This window comes from Chrysoperla carnea, chromosome 1 (genome assembly GCF_905475395.1).
Source record: "Chrysoperla carnea chromosome 1, inChrCarn1.1, whole genome shotgun sequence".
NCBI classification, from domain to species: domain Eukaryota; kingdom Metazoa; phylum Arthropoda; class Insecta; order Neuroptera; family Chrysopidae; genus Chrysoperla; species Chrysoperla carnea.
This window is the reverse complement of record NC_058337.1, coordinates 93,831,638-93,855,636: the sequence shown is the minus strand read 5'-3', so window position 1 is coordinate 93,855,636 and position 23,999 is coordinate 93,831,638. Positions and strand designations below refer to the sequence as shown.

General features: G+C 29.8%; 3 protein-coding genes across 5 annotated transcripts; 1 reads left to right on the top strand and 2 right to left on the bottom strand.

The window, feature by feature from the left end:
- Window positions 1-255: 255 nt before the first annotated feature.
- Window positions 256-6,040, bottom strand: LOC123292322 (metallophosphoesterase 1 homolog). The gene is made up of 7 exons (XM_044872942.1): window positions 5,936-6,040; window positions 5,317-5,533; window positions 4,252-4,393; window positions 3,500-3,666; window positions 2,552-2,925; window positions 1,703-1,842; window positions 256-962 (listed from the first exon to the last, which is right to left on the bottom strand). The coding sequence occupies exons 1-7, from the start codon at window positions 6,038-6,040 to the stop codon at window positions 923-925; spliced, it is 1,185 nt and encodes a 394-aa protein (XP_044728877.1). The 3' UTR covers window positions 256-922.
- An 82-nt stretch (window positions 6,041-6,122) lies between these two features.
- On the top strand, window positions 6,123-19,461 carry LOC123306051 (probable phosphorylase b kinase regulatory subunit beta). Of its 3 annotated transcripts, none has more exons than XM_044887919.1 (11): window positions 6,123-6,138; window positions 7,895-7,998; window positions 8,692-9,110; window positions 10,910-11,191; window positions 11,257-11,853; window positions 12,714-12,728; window positions 15,040-15,528; window positions 15,884-16,363; window positions 17,215-17,343; window positions 17,969-18,400; window positions 18,894-19,461. In XM_044887919.1, the coding sequence occupies exons 2-11, from the start codon at window positions 7,899-7,901 to the stop codon at window positions 19,182-19,184; spliced, it is 3,234 nt and encodes a 1,077-aa protein (XP_044743854.1). In that variant the 5' UTR covers window positions 6,123-6,138; window positions 7,895-7,898; the 3' UTR covers window positions 19,185-19,461. The 3 variants fall into 3 exon arrangements, with proteins under 3 accessions (XP_044743854.1, XP_044743852.1, XP_044743853.1); XM_044887917.1 differs by lacking the exon at window positions 6,123-6,138 and adding an exon at window positions 7,635-7,759; XM_044887918.1 differs by lacking the exons at window positions 6,123-6,138; window positions 12,714-12,728 and adding an exon at window positions 7,635-7,759.
- A 1,371-nt stretch (window positions 19,462-20,832) lies between these two features.
- LOC123306066 (uncharacterized protein C18orf19 homolog A-like) lies at window positions 20,833-23,674 on the bottom strand. Its single transcript, XM_044887938.1, has 3 exons — window positions 23,482-23,674; window positions 23,216-23,408; window positions 20,833-22,236 (listed from the first exon to the last, which is right to left on the bottom strand). The coding sequence occupies exons 1-3, from the start codon at window positions 23,552-23,554 to the stop codon at window positions 21,561-21,563; spliced, it is 942 nt and encodes a 313-aa protein (XP_044743873.1). The 5' UTR covers window positions 23,555-23,674; the 3' UTR covers window positions 20,833-21,560.
- Between the last annotated feature and the right edge of the window lie 325 nt (window positions 23,675-23,999).

Genomic DNA, 23,999 nt, shown 5'->3' with positions numbered 1-23,999 from the left:
TACCTGTATAAGTATTATAAGCTTAGTTGAAATTTTAGTTTATGAGTTTAACAACTAGAACGGTTAAAAATGCTGATCGTAAAAACAAAATTTTGACATTTTCAAAAGGGTTTCGTAAAGTGGTTCTAAGGATTTCGTAAAGTGATTTCACTAGCCCATCAACCTGACGGACTACACAATGAAAAGAGATAGCAAAATGAAATTAGATGTTAAATTTTGTTTCGCGTTCTAGAGAAAAATAATTAACTTAAAAAAAAAAAAAAAAGTTTATTTTTAATTTCAGCTATGTAAACTATAAATATTTCAGTAAATGCATAATGACACGTGACGGTGGATTTGAGCGTCAAATTATGGTACTGAACCTACCTGATAAAATATGATAAATCTTCAGAGATTTCCATTGTTTTTAATTAAAATTGTATGCAATATTTTAAATGTTTATGTAGCCCGTACCGTCAAAATCAATCCTAGGAATAGCACGGCCTAAACAAGCCATGGGACCCAATTTGACGCTCAAACTCGGCGTTAAGCGTCATCATGAAAATACACCTTAATTGTTGAAAATCTACTTATTTCTATTGAATGGAATATGTAAACAATTTGTACAGAGTCAATGAACAGAAACGTATTTTATTTTTATACAATGACGTTTAAGGCTAAGGCAAGTACAAGCGATCAAGTATTAAGATACTTTTTAAATGGGAGCCTTATTTAATCTCTGATGCAGAAATGTTCAATGAACTTTATGGAATTATTAGTAAAATTATCACTGCAGTTATCAAATTATCAAGTTCAGTGAACATTTCAGACGACAGTACATCACCGATCAAATTTTATATCAGTACTTATTCTTAGTCCCTTGTACTTAAGCCTCCGCCTAAATGAAACAAAAAAAATAATGGAATTTTTACGAGAAAAGATTTTATGGTTTTTTTCTTCGAAAATAATGCATGTAAAACCAGCTGAAAGAAAACAAATAATATTTTATTAAAACTTTAAAATAAAAAAATTAAAGTGAATCATAAAATCACAAAATGATTATTAGTGACATCAATTTTTGTTAAATGGTTATTAAAAAATAATGAATAATTTTTTAAAGATACTTACTTAATTCTTTCTCTAAAATTTTTTTATAGACATATCTTTCTAATTTAAGGTTTTCCTCTGTCACTTTTAACAATTAAAAGTTAGAAATCACTTTTCAGTGAGCTTGAAAGTCAAGTTCACCTATTTATTTAATTTTTATATGAATTTTTTTTAACCATTATTTTCCGAATTTGGTTGCTGTTCCGGAACATTTTTGGCTCCCAGTATATAATCGAACCTAGATGAGTGAGAATCCCAGTATTTTTTCTCGCTCGCGAAATCATGTATTAGTTATAATAGGTAGACAAATATTAACGTGAGTATAGACAAAATAAAAATCAGAAAACAAATATTTTCAACTCCTATTCTTGAATTGTAAAAGGCTTAGATTTAGATGTCAAATTTTGCGATAATCTAGGTTCGACTGTAGTAGAAAATTTAATATACAGGGCGTGTTGTCAGAATAACAAAGTTCTTAATAGTTAAACTCCCTGAATATCTGACTTAAAAACGAGTGTATTACTTAGAATTTTTTTTTTTTTTTTTGAACCTCCGGACACACTCAATATCAAAATCCACGATCTATTTTGATTTAAAAAAATGTATGATAAATTACCTTCTTCGGCGAGAATTACGTTCTGACAATGTAATATATGCTACTGTTGATATAAAACCAATAATCCATAATATATTTACAGTATTTTCCCTTGGCATATGACATTTTGCAATTGCATAATTATTTGCCGTAATTTTTGCCTACAAAATAAAAAAAATATTTCAATTTAAAAAATTTTTACCATTTTCAGTAATCTTAAAACGTTTTATTCGCCGTAGAGATAAACAGACGCAAAATAGAGTTTTTTTTTTGGGCTTATGCACTCACTGTATCTGAATGAGCTGCTATTGGGTATTTAGAATCGTTTACTATAGGCGCAATTACATGTTACAAAAGCGAAGCCATTTACAATCGAAAAGACTTTTTTTCAAGCACTGCTTATTAGCTTTTGAATTTTGATACTATTTTTAAAATAAAGAATTTATTTTAAAATAATTCTACAAAAAATAATCCTTTTTTGAAAAATTTATTAGCTTTACCACAATTTTAAATGAATAAACTAGGCATGTAAATAAAAATTTCATACTTGTGTATATTATATCCTCGTTCAGAAGCCGTACAAATTATTCTTAAATTCATGTTGAGTTACATTCATGTGCTTCCAGTAGTGTATTTAGGAACTTGCTAAATGATGATCAAAACAATTGTTTAATGTCCTTGCGGTTCAGTCTTGAAAAAACAGGCATCTTTGAATTTGGACTTGGGGGACAAATTTGTACTTTGCAAAGACAGAAAGAATGCATACACAAAGGCTCGATGGTGATATAATCAGTAAATTTTTTGGGCGTGGGTCTATGAATTAGTATCTACATACCTACGGTAATGTGTTAAAAAAATTTAAGTACTTACTAATAAAAAACTAGGATTTTCTTTATTCCGCCAACTAAATGATGAAATTGAATATTCTTCAGTTAATAGATTATTTTTTAATTTATGTTTTCGATGGCACGAATGGTGTGTATGCCCACCTATTGCTAAACGAGGAACAAAATCATTCAGCAATGCATAAGTTGATTCTTTACTCAGACAATCAACGCGCTCCCGCAAAACTTCTGAAAATATTGGTTCTGGAGCACCATCTGGATCAGGCTGTTCACAACGTTTAGCATCTGATTCACGATATAATGGAAAATGTTGTAATATTATTGGTCGACTATATTGTGATAAATGTCCGCTGGTTTGATGACAATATTCCTTTAAACCCTTAGCGCATTTTAACGATTCTACAAGAAATATTTTTTTAAAATAAATTAATTTTTTCCAAGATGAATATTTCAATGTCTTGAAATGAAAATATACAACTCTATCTTATATGACAATCTCACAAAAGGGAAGAATAATTTTAATATGAATTAATATGAGAAAGTTAACAATAGCAAAAAAATTCATTCAACATGATACCTCTCGCAACAGAAACGGGCATTTTAGATCTAAGCTACCAAATAATTAGTATTACCATGAAAAAAACTAGCATATCATATCTATTTTTTTTTAAAGAAGAAATTAAGGCAACTTATTCTTTTCATTTTAAGGCAACAATAACTTTTATGTGAAAGAATTCTCGAGGAGCAGTAATATACCTGTTAGTATCACCGCCTCTCCATCAAATGCCAGTAATTTTATCTGAATTATAAAATATATACATTTATTTAAGTCTGCGAAATAAAAATAAGTCTTTAAGTTTAGCGAAACCCAAGACTTATTTTTAAAATTTTTATATTTCAACATTTTACGACTATACTTAAATTTTATCTTATCTAATTTTTGTTTTATATTTGAATTAATTTACTTACTTACTTTGTATATTATTTAATTGCAATTCAGTTGGTCTACATAAAAAGCATCCATCACCTTCCAGAGCCATACTATTTATTAAAATAAAATGAATATCTTTTATTGATATTAATTTGACTGATGGCGCACTGAATGCTAATACAAATCGTTCATTTAAATAAGGAGTTATCCTGTAAAAAAATTCACACCATAATATTTTTAAATCGTTCTGATCAGAATCTTAAAGTAGTTAACTCAAAAAATATAAGTTTATAGTCAATTAACTTACAAAGTCGTTGACATAATTGTTATCAGCATACAAAAAATATGCTGATATGGAAAAATATAATTAAAAAAATTAAATGCTTTTATTTGGTTGAAGTGATTTGCTTATATTTGTGTAAAAGACGTTTTACAAAGTTTGTACCGAGGGCAGCATGGTACGGAAGTAATCCTATCCTGCCCTGTTTGGCTAGTTGCCATTGAAAATTTCCGCTGACAAAATAATGTTGAATTTATAAAATTTGAGGCAAAAAATTTCTGATTTACCCCCCTCCCCCCTTAAGCAAATGTTCTTTGACTCGAAAACTCAGTTCACCAATGTTTTACCTGCCATAGTAATGGCTATTTGTAGGCGGATCACCACGGTGCGGTTGGGAGTATATTATTAAATTTAAAACTACGAGTACATGGATTCCAAACTTTCAAAATGGAAAGTTTTAAATAAATAAATAAAATTACAAAATTGAAAACTTAAAATTAAAAGAAATTAATACCCATAATGAAATCCCATGTCATGATTTCCTGCAACAACATATAAATCTGTTCCTTCTGGTGTCTTAAATAATTTATAAAATCGATTTACATAATTATTAAATTCTTGTTTACTACACCATGATCCTTCATCAGTTAAATCTCCTAGAACAACAAAAATATAAATATTTTGTAGTAACTTGGTTAAGTAGCAGATTCTGATTTTTGTGGCAAGGCCATTTGACATTGGATTTCTATGCGCAAGGTATTCTATCTTGGAATCGCCAAGAACAAATTAAATTAGACTGAGTTGTTCTCTCTGGTTTCCTGCATTCTAAGAATATCCTGAGTTTGAGGACTAGTAAATTGCACTTTTGGAAATTTTCAGAAAAGTGAAGTTGGTTTTAAAAAATCTTTACTAGTATAGGTTAGCTTAGGTCATATTGGCTGTCCCCGAGGGACACAGTCTATAGAGCCCATTGTGATACCAGATGTGTTTTACCACCTTTTTCGCTGATAATTTCATTTATCAGCTCCTCAATTATTTTCAGAGACTGAATGCACCTCCTTCATGCATATTCCATGCACTACACCAGCCCATCACAACTATTAATTAAATTAATTTTTGTTGTGACGGCGGGAACGAGCCTCTTCCTTAGGAATACCGCGAACGGAATTGGTTACGCTTTGATCAACTAAGCTACTAGGGTTGACCTTTACTAGTATGCAAGATATGAACGTTTAAAATTCCTTACTAAACAAAGAGAGAGATACCCACTAATGACATCATACGTGGGTTTCGCCATTGAGATTACATATAAAACTCTGTTTTGCTAAAAGAAGATGGGCAACTTTTGAATGCAATCTTTGATTGTTTATAACTTCTTCGTTTTTTTAATCAATTTAAAAAAAATATCGGGATATTTTGTACTTCGATTGCTTCAGATATTTTTTCAGATTTATATTGTATCTACGGATATTTTATCTGTAGGGTCAATTATTATCGGGAATATTTTGTCCATATAAATACATCTTGTAATTACAGTCTCGAATTTAGACCAAACTCTATTCAAAATAAAATTGCTTACCTAATATAAATATAATATCTGGACTATGAATAGTAACTGCTGCTTGAAAAGCACGATTCATTTGCCATTCCCGTTTCAGTTTATCAAGCCAATGTCCTTTAATGGGTCCTAGCAGATGTGTATCTGCCAAAAGCATTACTTTTAATGGTTGATCATCATTGTTTTGTACCGTTACGTTTAATTCTTTGTTATTTTCATTTAATTTTGGCCATTTGCACTTAAAAAATCAAAAAATTTACTTTAAAGTAATTAATGGTTTAAAAAAATCATTTGGATTTAAATCAACATACTATGCAAAATGTGCTACTACAATATGTAGGTTTGCCTAAAATGTAATTAAGAAAATAGGAAGTAAAAGAAAATAAAAATAAAGCTTCAAATAAAATCAAATTTAAAAGGGAAAGTGATTTTGAAGTGTCTTAAATGTTAAGCAGTACAAACAGACTGTTAAAAAGTTTTTTAAAACTTTTTTAGAAAACTGAATCGATGTTGCGTTCAAGAAAAAATAATAATAGAAGGTAAGAAGATAAACATGCTTTTAATAAATTTTATAAACAAATAAAAGTGTATTTATTTGTTCGACAAGTTGTAAATATAACCTATAAAAAATCAATCTTACTTGAAATATTACTAAATAATATATACAATATTCACAATATAGAAATAATAATGATAAAAGAATAAAAAATTTGATTAAAATCCATGATTTTTTTTTATTTCTCATATTCTATGGTCTAATATTTATTTTTCTAAAATAGATCTATAATATGTGTTCATTTTAGTAACTTTATCTTAGAAGTTAGAATCTTTCCTTTATTAAAGGTAAGGCAATCATCAGTTCAATGATTTTACTATGAAATTCTCAGAAACAAGTTTTTAAATTTTTGTGGATATTCAGTTTTTTTCTTCTTAAACTTATACATCGAATAAAATTCCATGAAATTTTCTTTTACCCTATTGTTAAAAATCCTCTTCTGTTAATCCATGATATATTTGAAAATGGTCATGGACGTTTTTGGTACATGATGTGCAATGTTGGGCTCTGGAAATCGAGAAAAAGTGCATTTCAATTTATTCTAAGGTTTCTTAAATATTTCTGAAACCCATGTGGGAACTGAGAAATTTGTGGGTTTTAAGGTTTTTTTATACTTATTTTGTAAAAATTGAGGAATAAAATTGAGTCATTTGGTACTTAATATCAATAAATTTCTCAAACAGTTTAGAACCATATCGTAAAAAACCCTTAATTTTACTACTAAATAACAATTTACTCAACCATATTACGGCTTCAAAAACTTATTGCATTCGAGCTGCGATCTAATTGATTGTACGAAAAGTTAAAACGCATAGTAATTTTAACACCTGCTATTTAATTATTGTTGAACGCTTCATGTCGAGTGTTTAGAAAATTATTAAAATTATATAAAATGCCGCTTCAATAATATTACGCTTTTTTGTACAAGCCATAATGTAAAAATTTAATACAAATTGTTTGCACTCTTGTTGCTCTAGACATCATATAACTCTCTACTCCGTCTACATTAGTGGAAGCAAATGAAAGAAAATATAAATTTTGAAAAAGAAAATTTTTCCGTAATGTAGATTTTTTAGTACTTCAAATGTTTATCCGCCTACAGTGTAATATCAAGAGTATTAGATTTGTGTGCTTTGCTCTTTGCTACCGTTTTTGTACCAGCTATATTTATGAAATATGTATCAAGGGAATTTTAGTCCCAAGTTTATAACACTTGGAATAGGTGTTCATGATATATAATTAGTTCATTTCCAGTTGTCAGTCCGTCTTTCTGTCCGTCCATCCGTGAACACGATAACTCAAAAACGAAAAGAGATATCAAGTTGAAATATATAGTGTGCCCAAGACGTAAAAAATGAGTTCGTAAATGAGGATCACAGGTCAATTAGGACATGAGTCCGCGTAGGATCCATCTTGTAAACCATTAGAGATAGAACAAAAGTTTAAATGTTAAAAAAAATAAACAACTTTTGTTTGAAATATTTTTTTTAAACATCACTGTTTAATCATGAGGGCGTAATTTAGGAAAAAACTTTGGTGCCCATTTTTCCAAAACTATTATAAAAAAAGGGAGAAACGAAAAAATACTTTCGAAAACCAAAACTAGCCAGTTGAGACTGAACGTGTTAAATGTTCGTTATTAAACATATTACATTATACGTATTGTTAAACAATCTGATACCACTACACAAGCATGTGACATTAGTTTTGCGCGATTTATATTTTTAAAACAACCTTCACGGTAAAAAGCTATGTATATTCTAGATAATAATAAGTTCGTGTACTACTTTCTATAATAATGAATACAATTTTTTTATCCTACAGACTTTGACCTCTGGCAAAGTGATTAGACCTCTGTCAGTGAGTGCGTGCATGACATTAAACTTCACACAAGATGCATACTGAAATGTAAATATTTACTAACAATGGTCAATTGTTATCTAAATTTTTGTTGACAACATTATATTTTTTGTATTAAAAAAATATTTTTAATTACTGTTTTAACGCAAATTAACTGAATCGTTATTTTTAATTTATTTTTAGGATTATGAAACAAAGTAGTATCGATGAAGTAAGTTTAGAGCAATTTTTAAAAATTAATAATTACGAAGATGCTGTACGCCAATTAGATAATTTTTATGGAATAGGTAATTATTAAGGAATATTTAATCATTTTTTTGTATTTTGTAAGAATTTTAATCATTGCTAATTTTTTTTCGCACGAGATATTTGTTTACGCTCTTTTCTATGTGCTTAGTATATATGTATTTGGAAGATGTTAACTTTCCTTCTGTTTTAATTTGTGCGTGTTTTCATCTAGAGTTAGCCAATCAGTATCGATAATATTAACTTATTTGACCGATCAACAGAGAATAGAGACTATACATGTCTCTATTCTCTGCGATCAGCGTATATCTGCTTTTCTCGCCCGAGCTAAAGCCAAAAGGGTATTATTAGCTTATTTGGACTTTTATAGTGGCAAGCAAACAGACTGATAGAAAGTACACATACACATTGACAGTTAGTTTTTTCAAAATTTAAAGACGAATTATTGTTTCAAACTGAGTTTTCTTACCGACTTCGTTCACTAATGCATCAATAGATGTCGATTGTGCATCTGAACTCGTTAACGAAATGACTCTTCTATTACAAACGAAAACATAGAAGAGACTAAATCGAAATTTATTGGAAATGCAATCAAAATATCAGATATGAATATATTCTAATATTAATTATATATTCTGTAGAAATAGAAAATTCTGGAATACTTACTTTAATTAGTCAATTTCCTTGCCGAATTTTATATTAATTTAAATTACTAATTCTTTTTAAATATTTAGTAAAACGTCAACTACTCCGATATCAAAGCCCAGTAAATGGACTATGGCCAGTTTTATCAACGGACACTCAAGTAGGAAGTGTACGAGATAGTATTTATTGTGCAGCAAGTGTTTGGGGTTTATACCAAGCATATCGACGAATTGACGATGATCGTGGTAAATCATATGAACTTGGTCAATCGGCAGTTAAATGTATGCGAGGAATATTACATTGTTGGGCCCGACAAGCTGAACGAGTTGAAGCTTTTAAACGCAATCAAAATTTTACGCATGCATTACATGTGAAATTCAATTTAATAACAGGCGAACCTGTTTTAAGTGACACAGAATATCATCATTTACAAATTGATGTAGTTTCTTTGTACTTATTATTTTTAGTACAAATGATCACTTCTGGTCTACAAATTATTTATACTCAAGTAAGTTATTACCTATATATGGACTATTAATTTTATCAGGATGTATGCGCTGTGGTCGAAACTTTCACGCAGCCTAGTGCTTTTAGATGCATTAAAATTATTTTTTTCCCAATTTAGTCCATTCGTTCCGATTCAATACTTCCAACCGTAATGAATAGTAAATTTCAAAAGGAAATCTACTTGAATTTTGTACGAGTAATGTAATTGAATATATCATATGAAATCAAAAATCTGTCTAAAAGGACTACAGTAGCCTAAATATATACATCATGGAGACACGGACAGAAAAAGTGCTGAAAAATGCAACACTGATCAAATGAAAAATTATTTTATATAGACCATAAAAAAGTGATGACACATTTGAGTGCATCATTTTCATTTCTGTCTCGAAGAGGTCTTTTAAAGTGGCGAAATAGGAAAATAGCTTTCAGTGAAACTTTTTCAAACCGCTCTCAAAATGTTCTTCGGTTCGTTCTGATCAAAAGTTTTCACGGCAACAAAATTTTTTAACGAGGATTTTTCGAGCTACGGGCGATTAAAGCTACACATATTATAGTTTAGTATATGATTACCGTGCGTAGTATGTATGTGTGTGTTTGTGTATTCGTTGTGTGCGTAGTCATGGTAGGGACAATAAAATCGATGCCAGCGCTTTAAGTGAAAAATTTTGGAGTTAAAGGGGGCTGTTATGACTAATTTGCAATTCTTTACATGTTAATGTAATAGAAATGTCAAATTAAAATTATTGAAAAACACGAATTAATTAAACTTAATGTATTAAAAATTGTGAAAATAAGAAATCAAATTGAACAAATATTATTTTTCAAATGTCAATTATCATAATTATTTATTTAAATTTGTGAGACAAGAATATTAAATTTTAAATGTAAGTCTTAAATGCAATCCATACAATTATAATAGGTTGGCTGATAAGTCCCCGGTCTGACACATAAATGGCGTCGCTAGTATTAAATGCATATTATTTTTATATAGTACCAACCTTCAAATGATTCGTGTCAAAATTTGACGTCTGTAAGTCAATTAGTTTGTGAGATAGAGCGTCTTTTGTGAAGCAACTTTTGTTATTGTGAAAAAAATGGAAAAAAAGGAATTTCGTGTTTTGATAAAATACTGTTTTCTGAAGGGAAAAAATACAGTGGAAGCAAAAACTTGGCTTGATAATGAGTTTCCGGACTCTGTATTTTTTCCCTTCAGAAAACAGTATTTTATCAAAACACGAAATTCCATTTTTTCCATTTTTTTCACAATAACAAAAGTTGCTTCACAAAAGACGCTCTATCTCACAAACTAATTGACTTACAGACGTCAAATTTTGACACGAATCATTTGAAGGTTGGTACTATATAAAAATAATATGCATTTAATACTAGCGACGCCATTTATGTGTCAGACCGGGGACTTATCAGCCAACCTGTTATATGCATCCATACAATTCTATAATTAAAGTAGTGTATCGTTACCATGGAAACGAAACTCACGCACGGAGCGAATAGTTATCTTATTAGTTGGTGCGGTGTACGATGTATCATTATTAGGACGGTAGTCATATACTAAACCATAGTATAAGTATAAGATCCGAAGATAATTTTAAAAAGAAACTAACTGAAACTATAATATGAGAAGTTTTTAATTAGGTCTTAAACTTAAATAAAAACTATACAATTTGTTGGTAGGAATACCATCCCCGGATGACTTTTTTGGAATTCCTTCAGGATGCATTTAGATGATCGCCCTTTAAATATCTTTCTTGAAATGATCTATATCTATTTCAATTTTAGGATGAAGTAGCCTTCGTACAAAATTTAGTATACTATGTCGAAAGAGCTTATCGAACACCTGATTATGGAATGTGGGAACGTGGTAGTAAATATAACGATGGAATAGCAGAAATACATGCAAGTTCTATTGGAATGGCAAAAAGCGCATTAGAAGCAATCAATGGCTGTAATTTATTTGGCGACTCTGGAGCTGCATGGAGTGTAGTTTACGTAGATATCGATGCACACAATCGAAATCGAAGTATTTTTGAAACTATGCTCCCAAGAGAATCAAGTTCAAAGGTAAAATAAAATCGTTTCAAGAAATATGTACCCCAAAAAATATGAATCGTATCTTTCAATTTCAGAGCGTAGATGCTTCATTATTAATGACAATATCGTTTCCAGCATTCGCAACGCACGAAGAACACTTATATACTGAGACTAAAACGACAATCATTCGAAATTTAAAGAGGGAGTATGGTTTTATACGATTTTGTCGTGATGGTTACAAAAATGTTTTGGAAGATGAAAACAAACGGTATTACCAAGAAGGAGAAATTAAAAAGTATGATAATATAGAATGCGAATGGCCATTATTTTACATAGCCATGATCATTGATGGAGTTTTTAAGTCGTGTACGGAACAAGTTGAAGAGTACAAAAAATTATTGAAAAACGTGATGCGTGTAGATCCGAATGGCGACCCTTTTGTTCCACAATATTTTTATATTCCAAAAGATAGTGTTGAAGCTGATTATACACCAGAAGAATTACAGAGTATTCCTCGAATATGTCCAACTTATAGTGAAAACGGTGGTTTATTTTTATGGAACCAAGCATTGTTTGTCATTGCAAATTTACTCACGAGTGGTCTGTTACATATTAATGAATTGGATCCAATTCGAAGATATTTACCTTCATATAATAGACCCAGAAGAGGAGGTCGTTATTCTGCTTTTCAGGTATAAATTTAATTTAGGAAAAGTTTTAAATTATTATTAAGAAAATTTTTATTTAATTGTATATTTTTCGCTGAATATTGATAAAATAATATTGAAAATTGAATAATACAATAAAACTTCAGTAATTTATCATTTCTTTATTCATTTCGCATGTTCACACTAACGAAATACATTTTTTGGTGGAATTGAACAATTTAGGTAGATTTTATAAATAATAGTAATATTCCCTTATGTAATATTTGGAACGATAACAATTTGGTACAGGTGTTCATAACACGTGCCGTTCATTTCTTCCAGACCGGTCAATCTTCTCAGAACGGAGAACAAAAATAGAAAAAAATGGCATGTAAATAAGTTGTTGAATTTAAAAGGAAAAACTAATGATAACCTTGGTGATTTTTTCTCAAAGTCAACTTCGAATTGAAATAGGGGAAATATATTTTTAACTTGGATTCTTACAGAGCACACAATTTTACCAGATATTTTTTCAGATAAGAGAATCGACTAAGTTTGAAGAGAGTCACAAGGATAAAACCGCATTTGTCGAGAGTTTTTTAAATTTTGTACATTTTATTTGTAATTTTAATGACAGTAAATTTATAAAGTCTACCTAATTTCAATAAATGTTGGGAAAATAAGAAACAGTAAACGTTAAAACAATCATTGGGTTTCATATATCAATTGGCTATTGGGACACATTATTAACATTTCAATGTGGTATAAACAGAAGCATACAAAAATTATTTTATCAATGTCTATGCTAATTTACGATATGTACCATTCAATTTTAAAATATTTTGGTTTGTGGAGCTTTTTTTATAATATAGTAATGAATTTTTTTTATTTTCTTTTTCCTAAAGGCAAAGCCAGGTGGTGTAAGTAAATTTTTAAGTATCGATTTTTTCCAATAGAATGCATTTATTTATAGTCTTTTAGTTTCATACAAGTATCATTTCAAATAAACGTGTCTCTCATCTACAGTGGAAAATACATCATACTTATAATTCAGATATTATGGCTTCAAAATCTAACTATATGCTTGAATTTTAATTTAAACCTTCATATATAAGACATTTTCTGTTAAATTTAGTATATATCGCATGCATGATTTTTAATTATATTTCGTTTGTTTAAAATCTAGTACAATTCCCATTCTGTCAGTAAATCATTTCACAAAATTCCAAACTTATAATTCATTTTTTGTACCAAAACGACTCATATTCCGATCAAATGTAGCTGGTTTGTAGTATTTTTGTACTTCAATTTTTTTCCTTACCATTATACATTTCGATGTATAAGATTAATTATGAAATCTGAACATGTTTCAGAAGTGGCGAGTGATCACTTTAAAGTGTTCTCATAATTTTTTATGAATATCTCGTAAATTTATAGCTAATTTTTAGGTTTCATACTTTAAATATTACCATAAAACGAGGTGAAATTATATCAGTTTTTAAAGTTTCTGAATTTTGCCGAAAATCATTTATAGTGTACCTCCAAGTAGATAATTTCGTTTATAAGCTAGCTAAATATCATTGTCGGTTTTTTTAGCTCGATATAAATATATATATTTTTTCATTGTACTAATTTCCCATCATCTATCTTTCACATCTAATCTCAATTCGAGATTACGCATCTTCACTGTGATCTAAGTAAAATTGACGTTATCCACTTAAACTTGCGTAGTTTACATACTTTTCTATATTTTCTAAATAGCTATCATATTGCCGCAAAGTTGACATATTTGCGGCGGAATAGCGTCTATTTAAAACCGTCGGAAAAGTAAGGTATGGTTATTTTCATGAATGACAGAAGTAAAATGATTTGTTTAAAAAATTACCTTGTAGCAAATGAAATAACGTCTGTAACAACTTATTTAATTCTTTGCATTACGCCTCGGCGACTAGCGCTGTGATAATATTCTTCTTTCAATTCATTATTCTGTAATCCGGGTCGTCATACTGTAACAAAAAGTTCGGAAAGAGCATACTAGAGCATTTTTTCAGCTCCAGATACCAGATTTAGAAAAACATATCCATTTTCCCCATGTATTTAGCGATTCAATAGCATAATTGATTCAGTATTGATTTAAATATTTTTCTAGATTAATGAAAGCCCCTAAAACACTGAAGTGGAATTTCAAATTTATTTATGTTTGGTATTTAGATTACTCTTCACATAAAATATACAATTCAACTTACTATGTCTTGGCAATATGTATTAATCTTTTATGAATGACATAAGATAGTTTTCTTGACTTAAAAAGTCAAGAGTTTCCAGCAGTATTTCATCATCGGACTATTCTGAATGTTGTTTTTCAATTATACATCTATAATTAAATCTTCTTTTAGGTTTTCTTTAGAATTTTGGTTGCATGTTTTTTCATAAAAGTCGTTCATCCATATTAGAACTAAATTATTTTTTTTATTGATACTTGGCTAAACTTTTCTTAGATTTAAACATTGTACTAGATTTAAAAACTAAAAATTGGTCTATTCAATCGATAGTGTTATTGTTAAGTAAATTGTTAAACCGATATAAGTTCAATAATTTGATAATCGACATGAGTTATCATCGATATATTAAACTTGATAGTTGTATCAATATAATTTTCGATGTACCGAACTTAAATAATTTAAAGCGATATGAATTAATTTAAAATTGTTAATAATTATAAAATCAGAAAGTTTTTGTTAAGAATAATTGAGATTGTCTTGCTGTAATGTAAATTAACTTGCAGAATATTTCAGTAACTTTTTTCGAAGAACGATAGTGATTTCTGACTACTAGAACTATTAATCAGTTTTCCTTGTTTCTCACTCTTCTTTCTTCAGATATTTTCCTCCATATTTGAACCCTTATGTACATGAATTAAAACCCGATACTGAAAGAAAGATAATACTTTCGTTTTTTCTGAAACGAACTTTTGCTTATATGGCTGTAGAAGCAATACGACTTTGAAACAGGTAAAATATTTTTGTATGAAGTTTTAAAAAACAGTATGGGTTGTATTAAGAGTAAAAGAATACCAGGATCGATGATTTTTTTATAAAAATACTTAACGCTTCTAATGAACCATATTATACATAAACTATCCATTGATTAGACAACAACAAAAAAATATATTTTTTTTAACCATTATATTTTTAACATATGGCAAACATTAACTAAACCACCCCTATTTAGGGCACAGCCACTGATTTGGTTGTACAAATTGTTCTTATTGCTGAATCAGCACGACTACAGGCAATGATGGCAACATATGGTATTCAAACCCAAACACCACATGAAGTTGAACCAGTACAAATTTGGTCATCTGCTCAATTAGTATCAGCTTATGAATGTTTGGGCGTTAGTGCAAAATTAGGTTTACGTGGGCGACCAGCTCGACCGATTGGTTCATTAGGAACAAGTAAAGTGTATCGGGTATGCGGAATGACAGTATTATGTTATCCATTAATATTTGAAGTATCGGAATTTTATTTATATCGAGACATGGCACTGTTGATAGACGATATTAAAACGGAATTACAATTTGTTGGACGTTATTGGAGACTTTCTGGAAGGCCTACAGTTTGTTTGTTAATAAGAGAGGAGCACATGAGAGATACACAATTTAAGAGAATGTTGGATTTGTTAGCAATGTTAAAGAAAGGCCACTGTGATGGAATGAAGGTAAATTTTTAAGATAACAAATTTTTCATTAAATCCAATAAAAGTAGATTTTTGCTATCAATTATTGTTTAAACTATCCAGTTTACAAAAAAATGTTTCAAACAAAAAATGTTTGGTTTTAATCGAACCTGAAAACTTAGATCAAATTTGATGCCGGTATAAGATGAGTGCCTTTGAAACTAACGTTTTTCGTCTAAAGCATTTTTCTCGATTAAATTTATTTATCTGTCAACTTAAAAACGACACCCTAAATGGGGTACGAATCCTAAATGCGCCAACTCGAATTGTTTTTGACTAATTGTAAAATTTAGAACTAATATACATTTTTTTAATTTTTCGAATACATTTTTTTCAGGTACGAATCGGTCGCTTACAAAATTTAATATCAAGTTCATGTATTGAACATTTAGATTTTATGAATTCATCGGACATGCCTGAAGAAACTACATTTAAACAATTCCGTCAATTAGAACATGATTATATTGGATATCAAAGTTTAACAGACATACCAAAATCGATAGCTGAACCTGAAGATGGAACTGATTGGATGCAAATGTTGCAAGACAGACCTGTCTCCGAATTACAAGAAGCATTTCGAGCTACAGAAAGTCTTTTAGGCCAATGTATTATCTTAGGATTGATCTTGAAATCAGCTGGTCCACAATATAAATTACCTAACAGTGAATTAACTGTATCTGAAATATTGAAAAATGTTTACGATAAAGCTGGTACTAAGAGACATTGGGTAGCTGTTCGACATGCATCATCTTTGTTACAGCATACTGTAGATTCAATTAGTCCATTTATAACAGCTGTGCTCGTTAATGGAAAACAGGTAAAATGATTTATTTATTACGGTGTTATTTATTTGATAAATTCTTCAATTTTTATAAATTGTTAGAATTCCTTCAGACAATACTTCTAGCCGACATTTTTCGAGCTTTTTTCTTTCTTTTAAATTAAAGGCAAAGTGACTAACGCTTTTTATAAAACACTTTCAGTTTGTAATGATATATATGTGAAGAAAATAATTCAAATCGTTTTACATCGAACTAGCTTAGAATAGTATAAATATTAGGATTTCTTACTATTGATATGAATGGCGCCCATAGCATAGTAAAGATAAAAAATAAAAGCATATTAATTATATTTACTCAATGAACATGGATATCGTTCTCTAAGTTGTAATAATAGTACGTTTATCCTTGAAAAAAAAATCCCATCATCAAACCAGCGTTTCTCAAAGTGGGCGATATCGCCCCCTTGTGCACGCTAGAGGCCTACAAGGGGCGGTAACGCTATTTTGTAATTTTATATTAATATATTTGCACACAGGAGGTGCTGAAAAATAATTGATTCTCGAAGTGGGCAGTTTTACAAAAAGGGTGTAATAAACAAGTTTTGTTTGTAGTATTAATATTTCTACAAACATTCAAACTTGGGATTAAACTTAATATTATCTGATATATTTCATATACACAGGGTATAAAAAAAAGAAAATATTTCTTAACACTTTAATAGCATATGCAATTCGGTAGATGGTAGTAAAAAAAATATAATGCAATCGAAAATTCGTTTTAATACTTATTTTAGGCAAATTATGCCTAGCAGACAAGAAAGGTTGACGAAATCTGTCATAAATAGAAAACCTTCCTATTTTTCATAATCTAATTTTATGTTTTTTAGATAACGGTAGGGGTAATAGGACAAAAAGAAACAACTTTTGATAAACCGATGACTCCTGATGAAATTCGAACAATTATGTATTCTACAATTCAACCTTATGATATAATTCAAGCTGTTTTACAGCAAGAGGTAAGTTAAATTTATTACTACATATTTCGTCAGAGTACCCACGTTTTGAATAGTTCCAATTTAGAACATCTGATGGCAATACTTGTACTTACCATTTATCAGAAAACTATTAGTTGCAACTCCTCACATATCGCCAATAATTCGTACTAATTAAAACAGGATGCTGGCCCGTTTTAAGTAATTCCAATTTAGACCACGAGATTGCAATACTTGCACTTATCATTTATCAATTGCCGCATATCTGAAAATTCAAGATTTTAGGGCTCAGTGCCCAGTAAGATTTTTTTTATCTTCTCATCAAGAACTACCAAAATTAATTATTTCAGATGGTTAGTAGATAGTTCAAAACACAAAGCAAAGACGACATTGTGAGAGCTACACTACTTAAGTCTACAGTGTTGGAGAATTGATTATCTTTTTATTAAAAATTAATGAATGAATCATCATTTCAATCAAGTTTATTTTTTGTTTCATTAATTTTACGCTAGCGTATCTCAATATCGCCCTTGCTCAATGTTGTCAAACTACCTAATAACTTCGACTAGATAAATGTTTAGCTCCGATCTAAAATCCGCAACACAATAACTATCAAACTACGCGACGTAAATTTTGTCTTTAACTTCAGGTTGTTTTATATTGTGGGCGCTTAATAGCAACAAATCCAGAACTCTTCCGTGGTATTTTAAAAATACGTGTTGGTTGGGTAGTAGAAGCAATGCGTCGATGTTTACTAATACGTGGTCATAGTCCGCAACGACCAGTAGAAGCACGAAGTCCATACGAAGTACGTCAATTAGTGAATCGTGTACTTAATGCAGATGGATGGATTGTCGGTTCTTTGACATGTTTACAACGGAGACAATTAGAAGGATGTTTATGTCGGGTACCAGCACATTTTTATAAACGCGTTTATGATGTATTAGCGAGAACTCCATTAGGAATTCAATTATGTGGTAACCATTTACCGCAGCAACCAACATTAAGTAACATGACTAGATCCGAAATTACATTTGCACTTCTTGTTGAACAGTTATTAAATCGAATCGACAAACCTGAGGTAAGTCAGTTTCTTTTTATGATTTAATTTTTATTTTGTTTAGAATTTAGTGAAGCCTGGTCATATATGGATGTCGTAGTCCGAAAATTTTACGAATCAAGTAGCTCATTAAACAACTATTTTTATAATAATAAAAGGGAGCAAAAGTAAAAAATGTCTCAGATCTCATGTTTATTATACAAACACGAGATCTGAGTTATCAATATACTCACCTATTATTCCATTCTATTTTTACGTCTACGATTTCTGGACCATATTATAAGCCAAATAATTCCTCATAAAGTTCTTCCTGTTCCGCAAGTTGCTGTTTTTTAGTTGTTACTACGCGCGATAATCCATATCGAAATCTCATATGAGTAAACAATCTTAATTTTTATCTCAGAGAAGGATATCGAAATTTTATCAGTAGAGGGCATTATTTGTCGTTGTTGTTTTTATATCCAATGTTTACAAATAATTTTGAAAGATTTAATTTATATAATTTTTTGTTTAGTATCGTCAAATTGTTGTGGAATTATTGTGTATAATAGCAACAATTTTGGAACGAAATCCCGAACTAACTTTCAATACATCATTAGATTTGGATGCGTTAGTTAAAGATGCTGCTGAATTATTAGTACAATATTCAGATAATAAAGATGACGCTTTAAATAAATTGATGGGAACACCTCGATCATCATCCACCGGTTATTTAGCAAGAGCTGTGGTCAATAATGTACTGCAAGGCTGTCATTTACAACAACAAGATATATCTGACGAAGTTGAAGTTTGTGAAGTGTCTTAATGTGTATTCAAATTTTGAATTTATTTATTGAGTATTTTCGTAAGCGTAATTCAATGGCTTGTCTTAAAATGTTCGAATATTTTCGTAATTTAAGTTTTTCAGACAAGCACGTATCGAAATATTTTCAGAATAATTACTTGATACAAGATATTTTCAAGCCTTAAGGAAGTCTTTAAAAGCACATTGAATTTTAATTACCGGTCTAGTTAAAATTCTGAACAAAGTAAGCGTTATTCATTCACCTCTTTTAGTTATTTTGTTAACAAAAAATAAAAATACTCGGAATGTTTTATTTTTGTTTCATACATTATATAATTTACAAGGCTGTTTTTTTATTAGTAAAAGTAATCAATACGCTTTAAATTTGTGCCAATAAATCAGAAAGGAAAGTTTATTTCTTGAGGAGCAATTTCTCATTTTAAACAGTGCATATTTTTTATAAAATAATGAGAATATAAATATATATATATATATATCTTAAACTATTAAATATTTTAATATTAAAAATGTAGTAAAATTTCTATACTTGAAGCAACATGCATTTAGAAAATGCAAATTTCACCGGTGAAACGATATCATATACAAATAAACAAGAACGGTAGAATGAAATTGCAATATAAAATTTGATCCTACCTATTAATTGAAATATACTTATTAAATTCTAAACGGGAGAAAAAAGTAAAATAATCGTCAATGATAAAACCTCAAATCGTTTACAACCACTGATAATTTACGTCCCCACCGTTTAATATTATATATTTTCACGATTTTTCTTGTATAAGACCAAATAATTTTTTATTTACGAATGTAATAGTTTCATTATTTTCAACCAATCAAATTAGCCAAATTACTGGCAAAATCAAAACCAATAACAATAATTATCGTGCTACGCACTAATTGTGCATATTTCGCATGCGTACGTTAATAATGCTGTTATCCCACTTGTATCGTAAATAACAAATTTACACATTGCTAGAAACTGCTAGTCTGACAAGAAAACGTGGAACACAAATAGTTTGGGGAATTTCAAAAAGAATGTTTTTATATTGGCTTCAACAGACGTCTATCTGATATTGGTAAAGAAATTATCACAAAAAAAAAAACAAAAGAATTTTTTGATTACAAGTAAACGGTTCTTGACATTCTTGTTGAATTAACATAATACCTTAATAATTTGGTCAAGTGCGAATCGGACTTGCACACGAAGGGGTTTGCACCAGCGTACAAACAGGTTTTTTATTATTATTTGTTGTTATAGCGGAAGTAATAATACACACAATGTCAAAGTTTATGCCATATAGCCCGCTGACAGACAGAAAAAAAGCGGAGTTTTAGTATTAGGGTTCCCTTGGTTTCCTTTTGGGAACAAAATCCTAAAATAATTATAAAAAACTCGTTTGCAACTAGATACAAACTAGTTTACAACCAAAAATTGCAAATCATGTAGGAAGGCCCTGAAATGATGATGACGAGTTTCAAACGGAGGTTTATATATCGGTTGTTGGCATAAATACGAAGATTCTGTTCGGCAAAATTATGATTACAAATAAATCAAATAATTAACAAATAATAAAATGTATATTTTTATATTTCATTGTAAGTAACTATAAACAAAATTATGTACAAAATCCGAAGATTTATATGACAATTTTCGTTATAGATCTATTTACCCAAATTCCCATATATAACAATGTTTTGTTTTAACGATACATATATATTATATTTTTAAACTATATAAAATAAAAAATAATCAAACCTCATCAACCCCCGTGTTTGTTCTGATTGAACTAGTTAAGTTTACGTTATAAAATTTTGGTGGCAATAGTATGGCACACGCTATTTAATTACTGAAATTTAATATTTTGACTTAACATACTCAAAATACGACTTTACAAAATGAAATTTAGACGATAGCTGCCTCATTAGTTTTGTCTACGGAAGCAAAATATTCATAGAGCAGTTCTTAATCATTAAATTACAAGCTCTTATTTATTTTCAATTATTGCAACATAAATTTTAACCAATTTACAATTTATCTAAACAAAAGCTTGTTTCTCAGAGAGTTTTTCTTTATAAATTGGTATCAAAAATGAGAGCATAAATCTTTAAAAATTTGGTTTCCTCGAAACTGTTTTATTTCGATCATATTTGAATACATTGAGTTATGATACATTAAAATACAAAAATGAACAAAAAGTCCATGCAAGGAAAACCATGTTAGCTGTTTATTCTCAATAAAAACAGTTTGAGCATAAATTGTACTCCAATTAGTGCCTATAAAATTGTGTTTACTAATTTTGTTTATTCAATGATGAAGAAAATCTCTAGTGAGATAACAACAAAATTTAATAGTTTTTGAGGAAAATTTATAATTTTCTATTCCGTTGGCTTTATTTTAGGAGGTTTTAAAAAACCAACTTGGCGCAAATATTTAACGATGAATGGTGTTGCACCTAAAGTAATACTCATTCGTACTGGTACAAATAATTTGTGTAATGCATACGCAGCAACAAATGTACCAGCACCCGCAGCTATTTTAGCCGTGAATTGATTATCACCTAAACCAATTGAAGTTAAAAGTTGAGCAACGTCTAAACCACTAGAAACAATTAAGTAGCATGTTCCTAATGATGCTAACGAAAGTGTAACATGAAAAACAACAATTACAGCACCATACTCTTTAAATGCTCTTTTCAATTGTTCCTTTTTTGAAAGTGGTTCAGTTTTTTCTAATTTTTCCGTAGTTTCACCTGATGTTGCGGTTTTTGCTGGGGTATCAGATGCTGATGACATTTTTCGTATTGTATTTACGTAATGTGAGCTACGCATATCTTCTGCAATAAATTTGTGACCACTTTCCCATTGACCACCAGGCATATTCAAGTGAGTTGATTTGGTACCAGATTGATATGGCTCTGGAACATTTGTTTGCATTGATGAATTTAAACTGACGGCACCAGTACAATCATAGCTATCAACGTGTGGATCTTGAATATTGAATTCAGAACTTCTTGGAGTTGATTGAATTGATTTGTTCAAATCTTGTTTGAGGCTAGAAAAAAAAAGACTGACTTAACTCCAGTAACTCCAAAACCCTCCAACCGAATATTTTATGGAATCCCCATTCGGTTCTATGAAATTTTTATTTTCTTCGTTTTTTGGAACCCCCGCACGCGAATCCCCCTTATTTTTCGTTTGGATTTTCATTAGAGGTGTGTTGAGTCCATATAGTTTCATTTCACCGAAGCCCTGTAGTTGGTTTTATGATAATTTTGTCATCGACCCCTCCCCCCTCTTGTTACTCAAAAATATTTTTGTGTAATCTATAACGATGTGTAACTGTTACATATGGGGGTATGGGTTGAGAGGTCGTTACGTAATGAATTACGTAATGTAAGTACAGCTCCTAATATGGATACAAAAAAAATTGTGGTCACACATGTACTCTTGCACTTTCACTCCTTGATCATTGACTAGAATGATATTTAATAGAAGGAATAATATTTAATGAAAATAATTACTCGAAAGAGTAATTAAAAACAAATTTTTTATTCTTGATATTCATCAAAAAGGTGCAGAAAAAGTACTCATAATTCATATACAACGCTATAGTAAATAAATATAAAATTATCATACAATATCTCGAAAACTAAGCGAAATCTCAAAAAATTTTACTTTTTATTTTATGTTAGCCTTGATATGTTCTAAAGTAATCCATCTTCAAAATTGGTTTCTCAGACAACATTAACCGCTCTCGTCCTTGTCACTAGGCCTTGCACTATAGGGGTGTCCACTATACAAATCGAGGTCTTTTGTTACTTCAAAATTTTCGCATTTCTTATATACAGAAGTAAAATTATAAACGAAAAAACAATTTGAATATGTTTACAAAAATTGTATCCCAACGATAATTACAAATGTTTTTGTTTTAAAAAAAATACCTGCGTAATTATGGATGTTATTACATTAATGAGTGAATTTTTATGAACAATTGATAAGACGATAACAAATGTACAAAATAAATGACTTGCCTAAAAGAAGCGTGACAAAGAATTGCTGGTGTTGTCATATCTCTTGTGCGATGTGGAGACCATTTTGCTGTTTCTGAATGTATAACTCCATTCAAATTATCTGGCAAAGGAATTGGTTTTGCTTCAGGATATTTCCGTATTGGTGTAACATGTAATTTGGCTGTTGTTTTTTTTCCTTGATTCAAGGTCTTCACTACACGTAGATTGTTGTACAAATTAATTATGCATAAATAAAAAATGAAGCCGATTAATGAATGGAAACTTACACTGAATTGTTGGTTTGTTATGAGTGAAAACTACCCGTCGACCAGTTAAAATTATTGCATTGCGTAAATTCATTTTAAAAACCTAATAAATTATCAAATTATATTACAAACAAATTTCATTTTTAAAATTTTAATTTTTGTCACATCAACTTATGCTAGCTTCAACAAAATCGCGATTATTCGTAAATCGTAATTATGTAAATGACATTTGTAGGGTCTGTTCTACTCATACTTTGCTTGTCCAAAATAGGAGTTCAAAGCACAGTGTTCGTTCGAACATTTAAATTATTTAACATATAGTAAAAGTATGTATACAGGTATTGTATATATTTTAAATTTATACGTTTCATATATTATGTATGTGTTTGTTTGTTTATAGCATATAGTATATTATCACTGAGGAAGTGAGAAGAAAGATACTCTTATTACTTTGTGTGTAAGAGTGAACATCTTTCTTTATTTACATGACGTAAAAAAACAGTTTTGATTGCGAAATCAACACTGTCTATACATGATAT

Coding starts and splice junctions, on each gene's coding strand:
- LOC123292322 (XM_044872942.1), bottom strand. CDS start 6,040: ATGAGAAATAAAAAAAAATCATGGATTTTAATCAAATTTTTTATTCTT. Junction 3,667..4,251: donor GACATGGGATTTCATTATGG/GTATTAATTTCT, acceptor ATTTTTTTACAG/GATAACTCCTTATTTAAATG. Junction 1,843..2,551: donor AAAATCCTAGTTTTTTATTA/GTAAGTACTTAA, acceptor TTTATTTTGTAG/GCAAAAATTACGGCAAATAA.
- LOC123306066 (XM_044887938.1), bottom strand. CDS start 23,554: ATGAATTTACGCAATGCAATAATTTTAACTGGTCGACGGGTAGTTTTC. Junction 23,409..23,481: donor TAACAAACCAACAATTCAGT/GTAAGTTTCCAT, acceptor ATCTACGTGTAG/TGAAGACCTTGAATCAAGGA. Junction 22,237..23,215: donor CTTTGTCACGCTTCTTTTAG/GCAAGTCATTTA, acceptor TTTTTTTTCTAG/CCTCAAACAAGATTTGAACA.
- LOC123306051 (XM_044887917.1), top strand. Junction 7,999..8,691: donor AGATAATTTTTATGGAATAG/GTAATTATTAAG, acceptor TTAAATATTTAG/TAAAACGTCAACTACTCCGA. Junction 18,401..18,893: donor ATCGAATCGACAAACCTGAG/GTAAGTCAGTTT, acceptor TTTTTTGTTTAG/TATCGTCAAATTGTTGTGGA.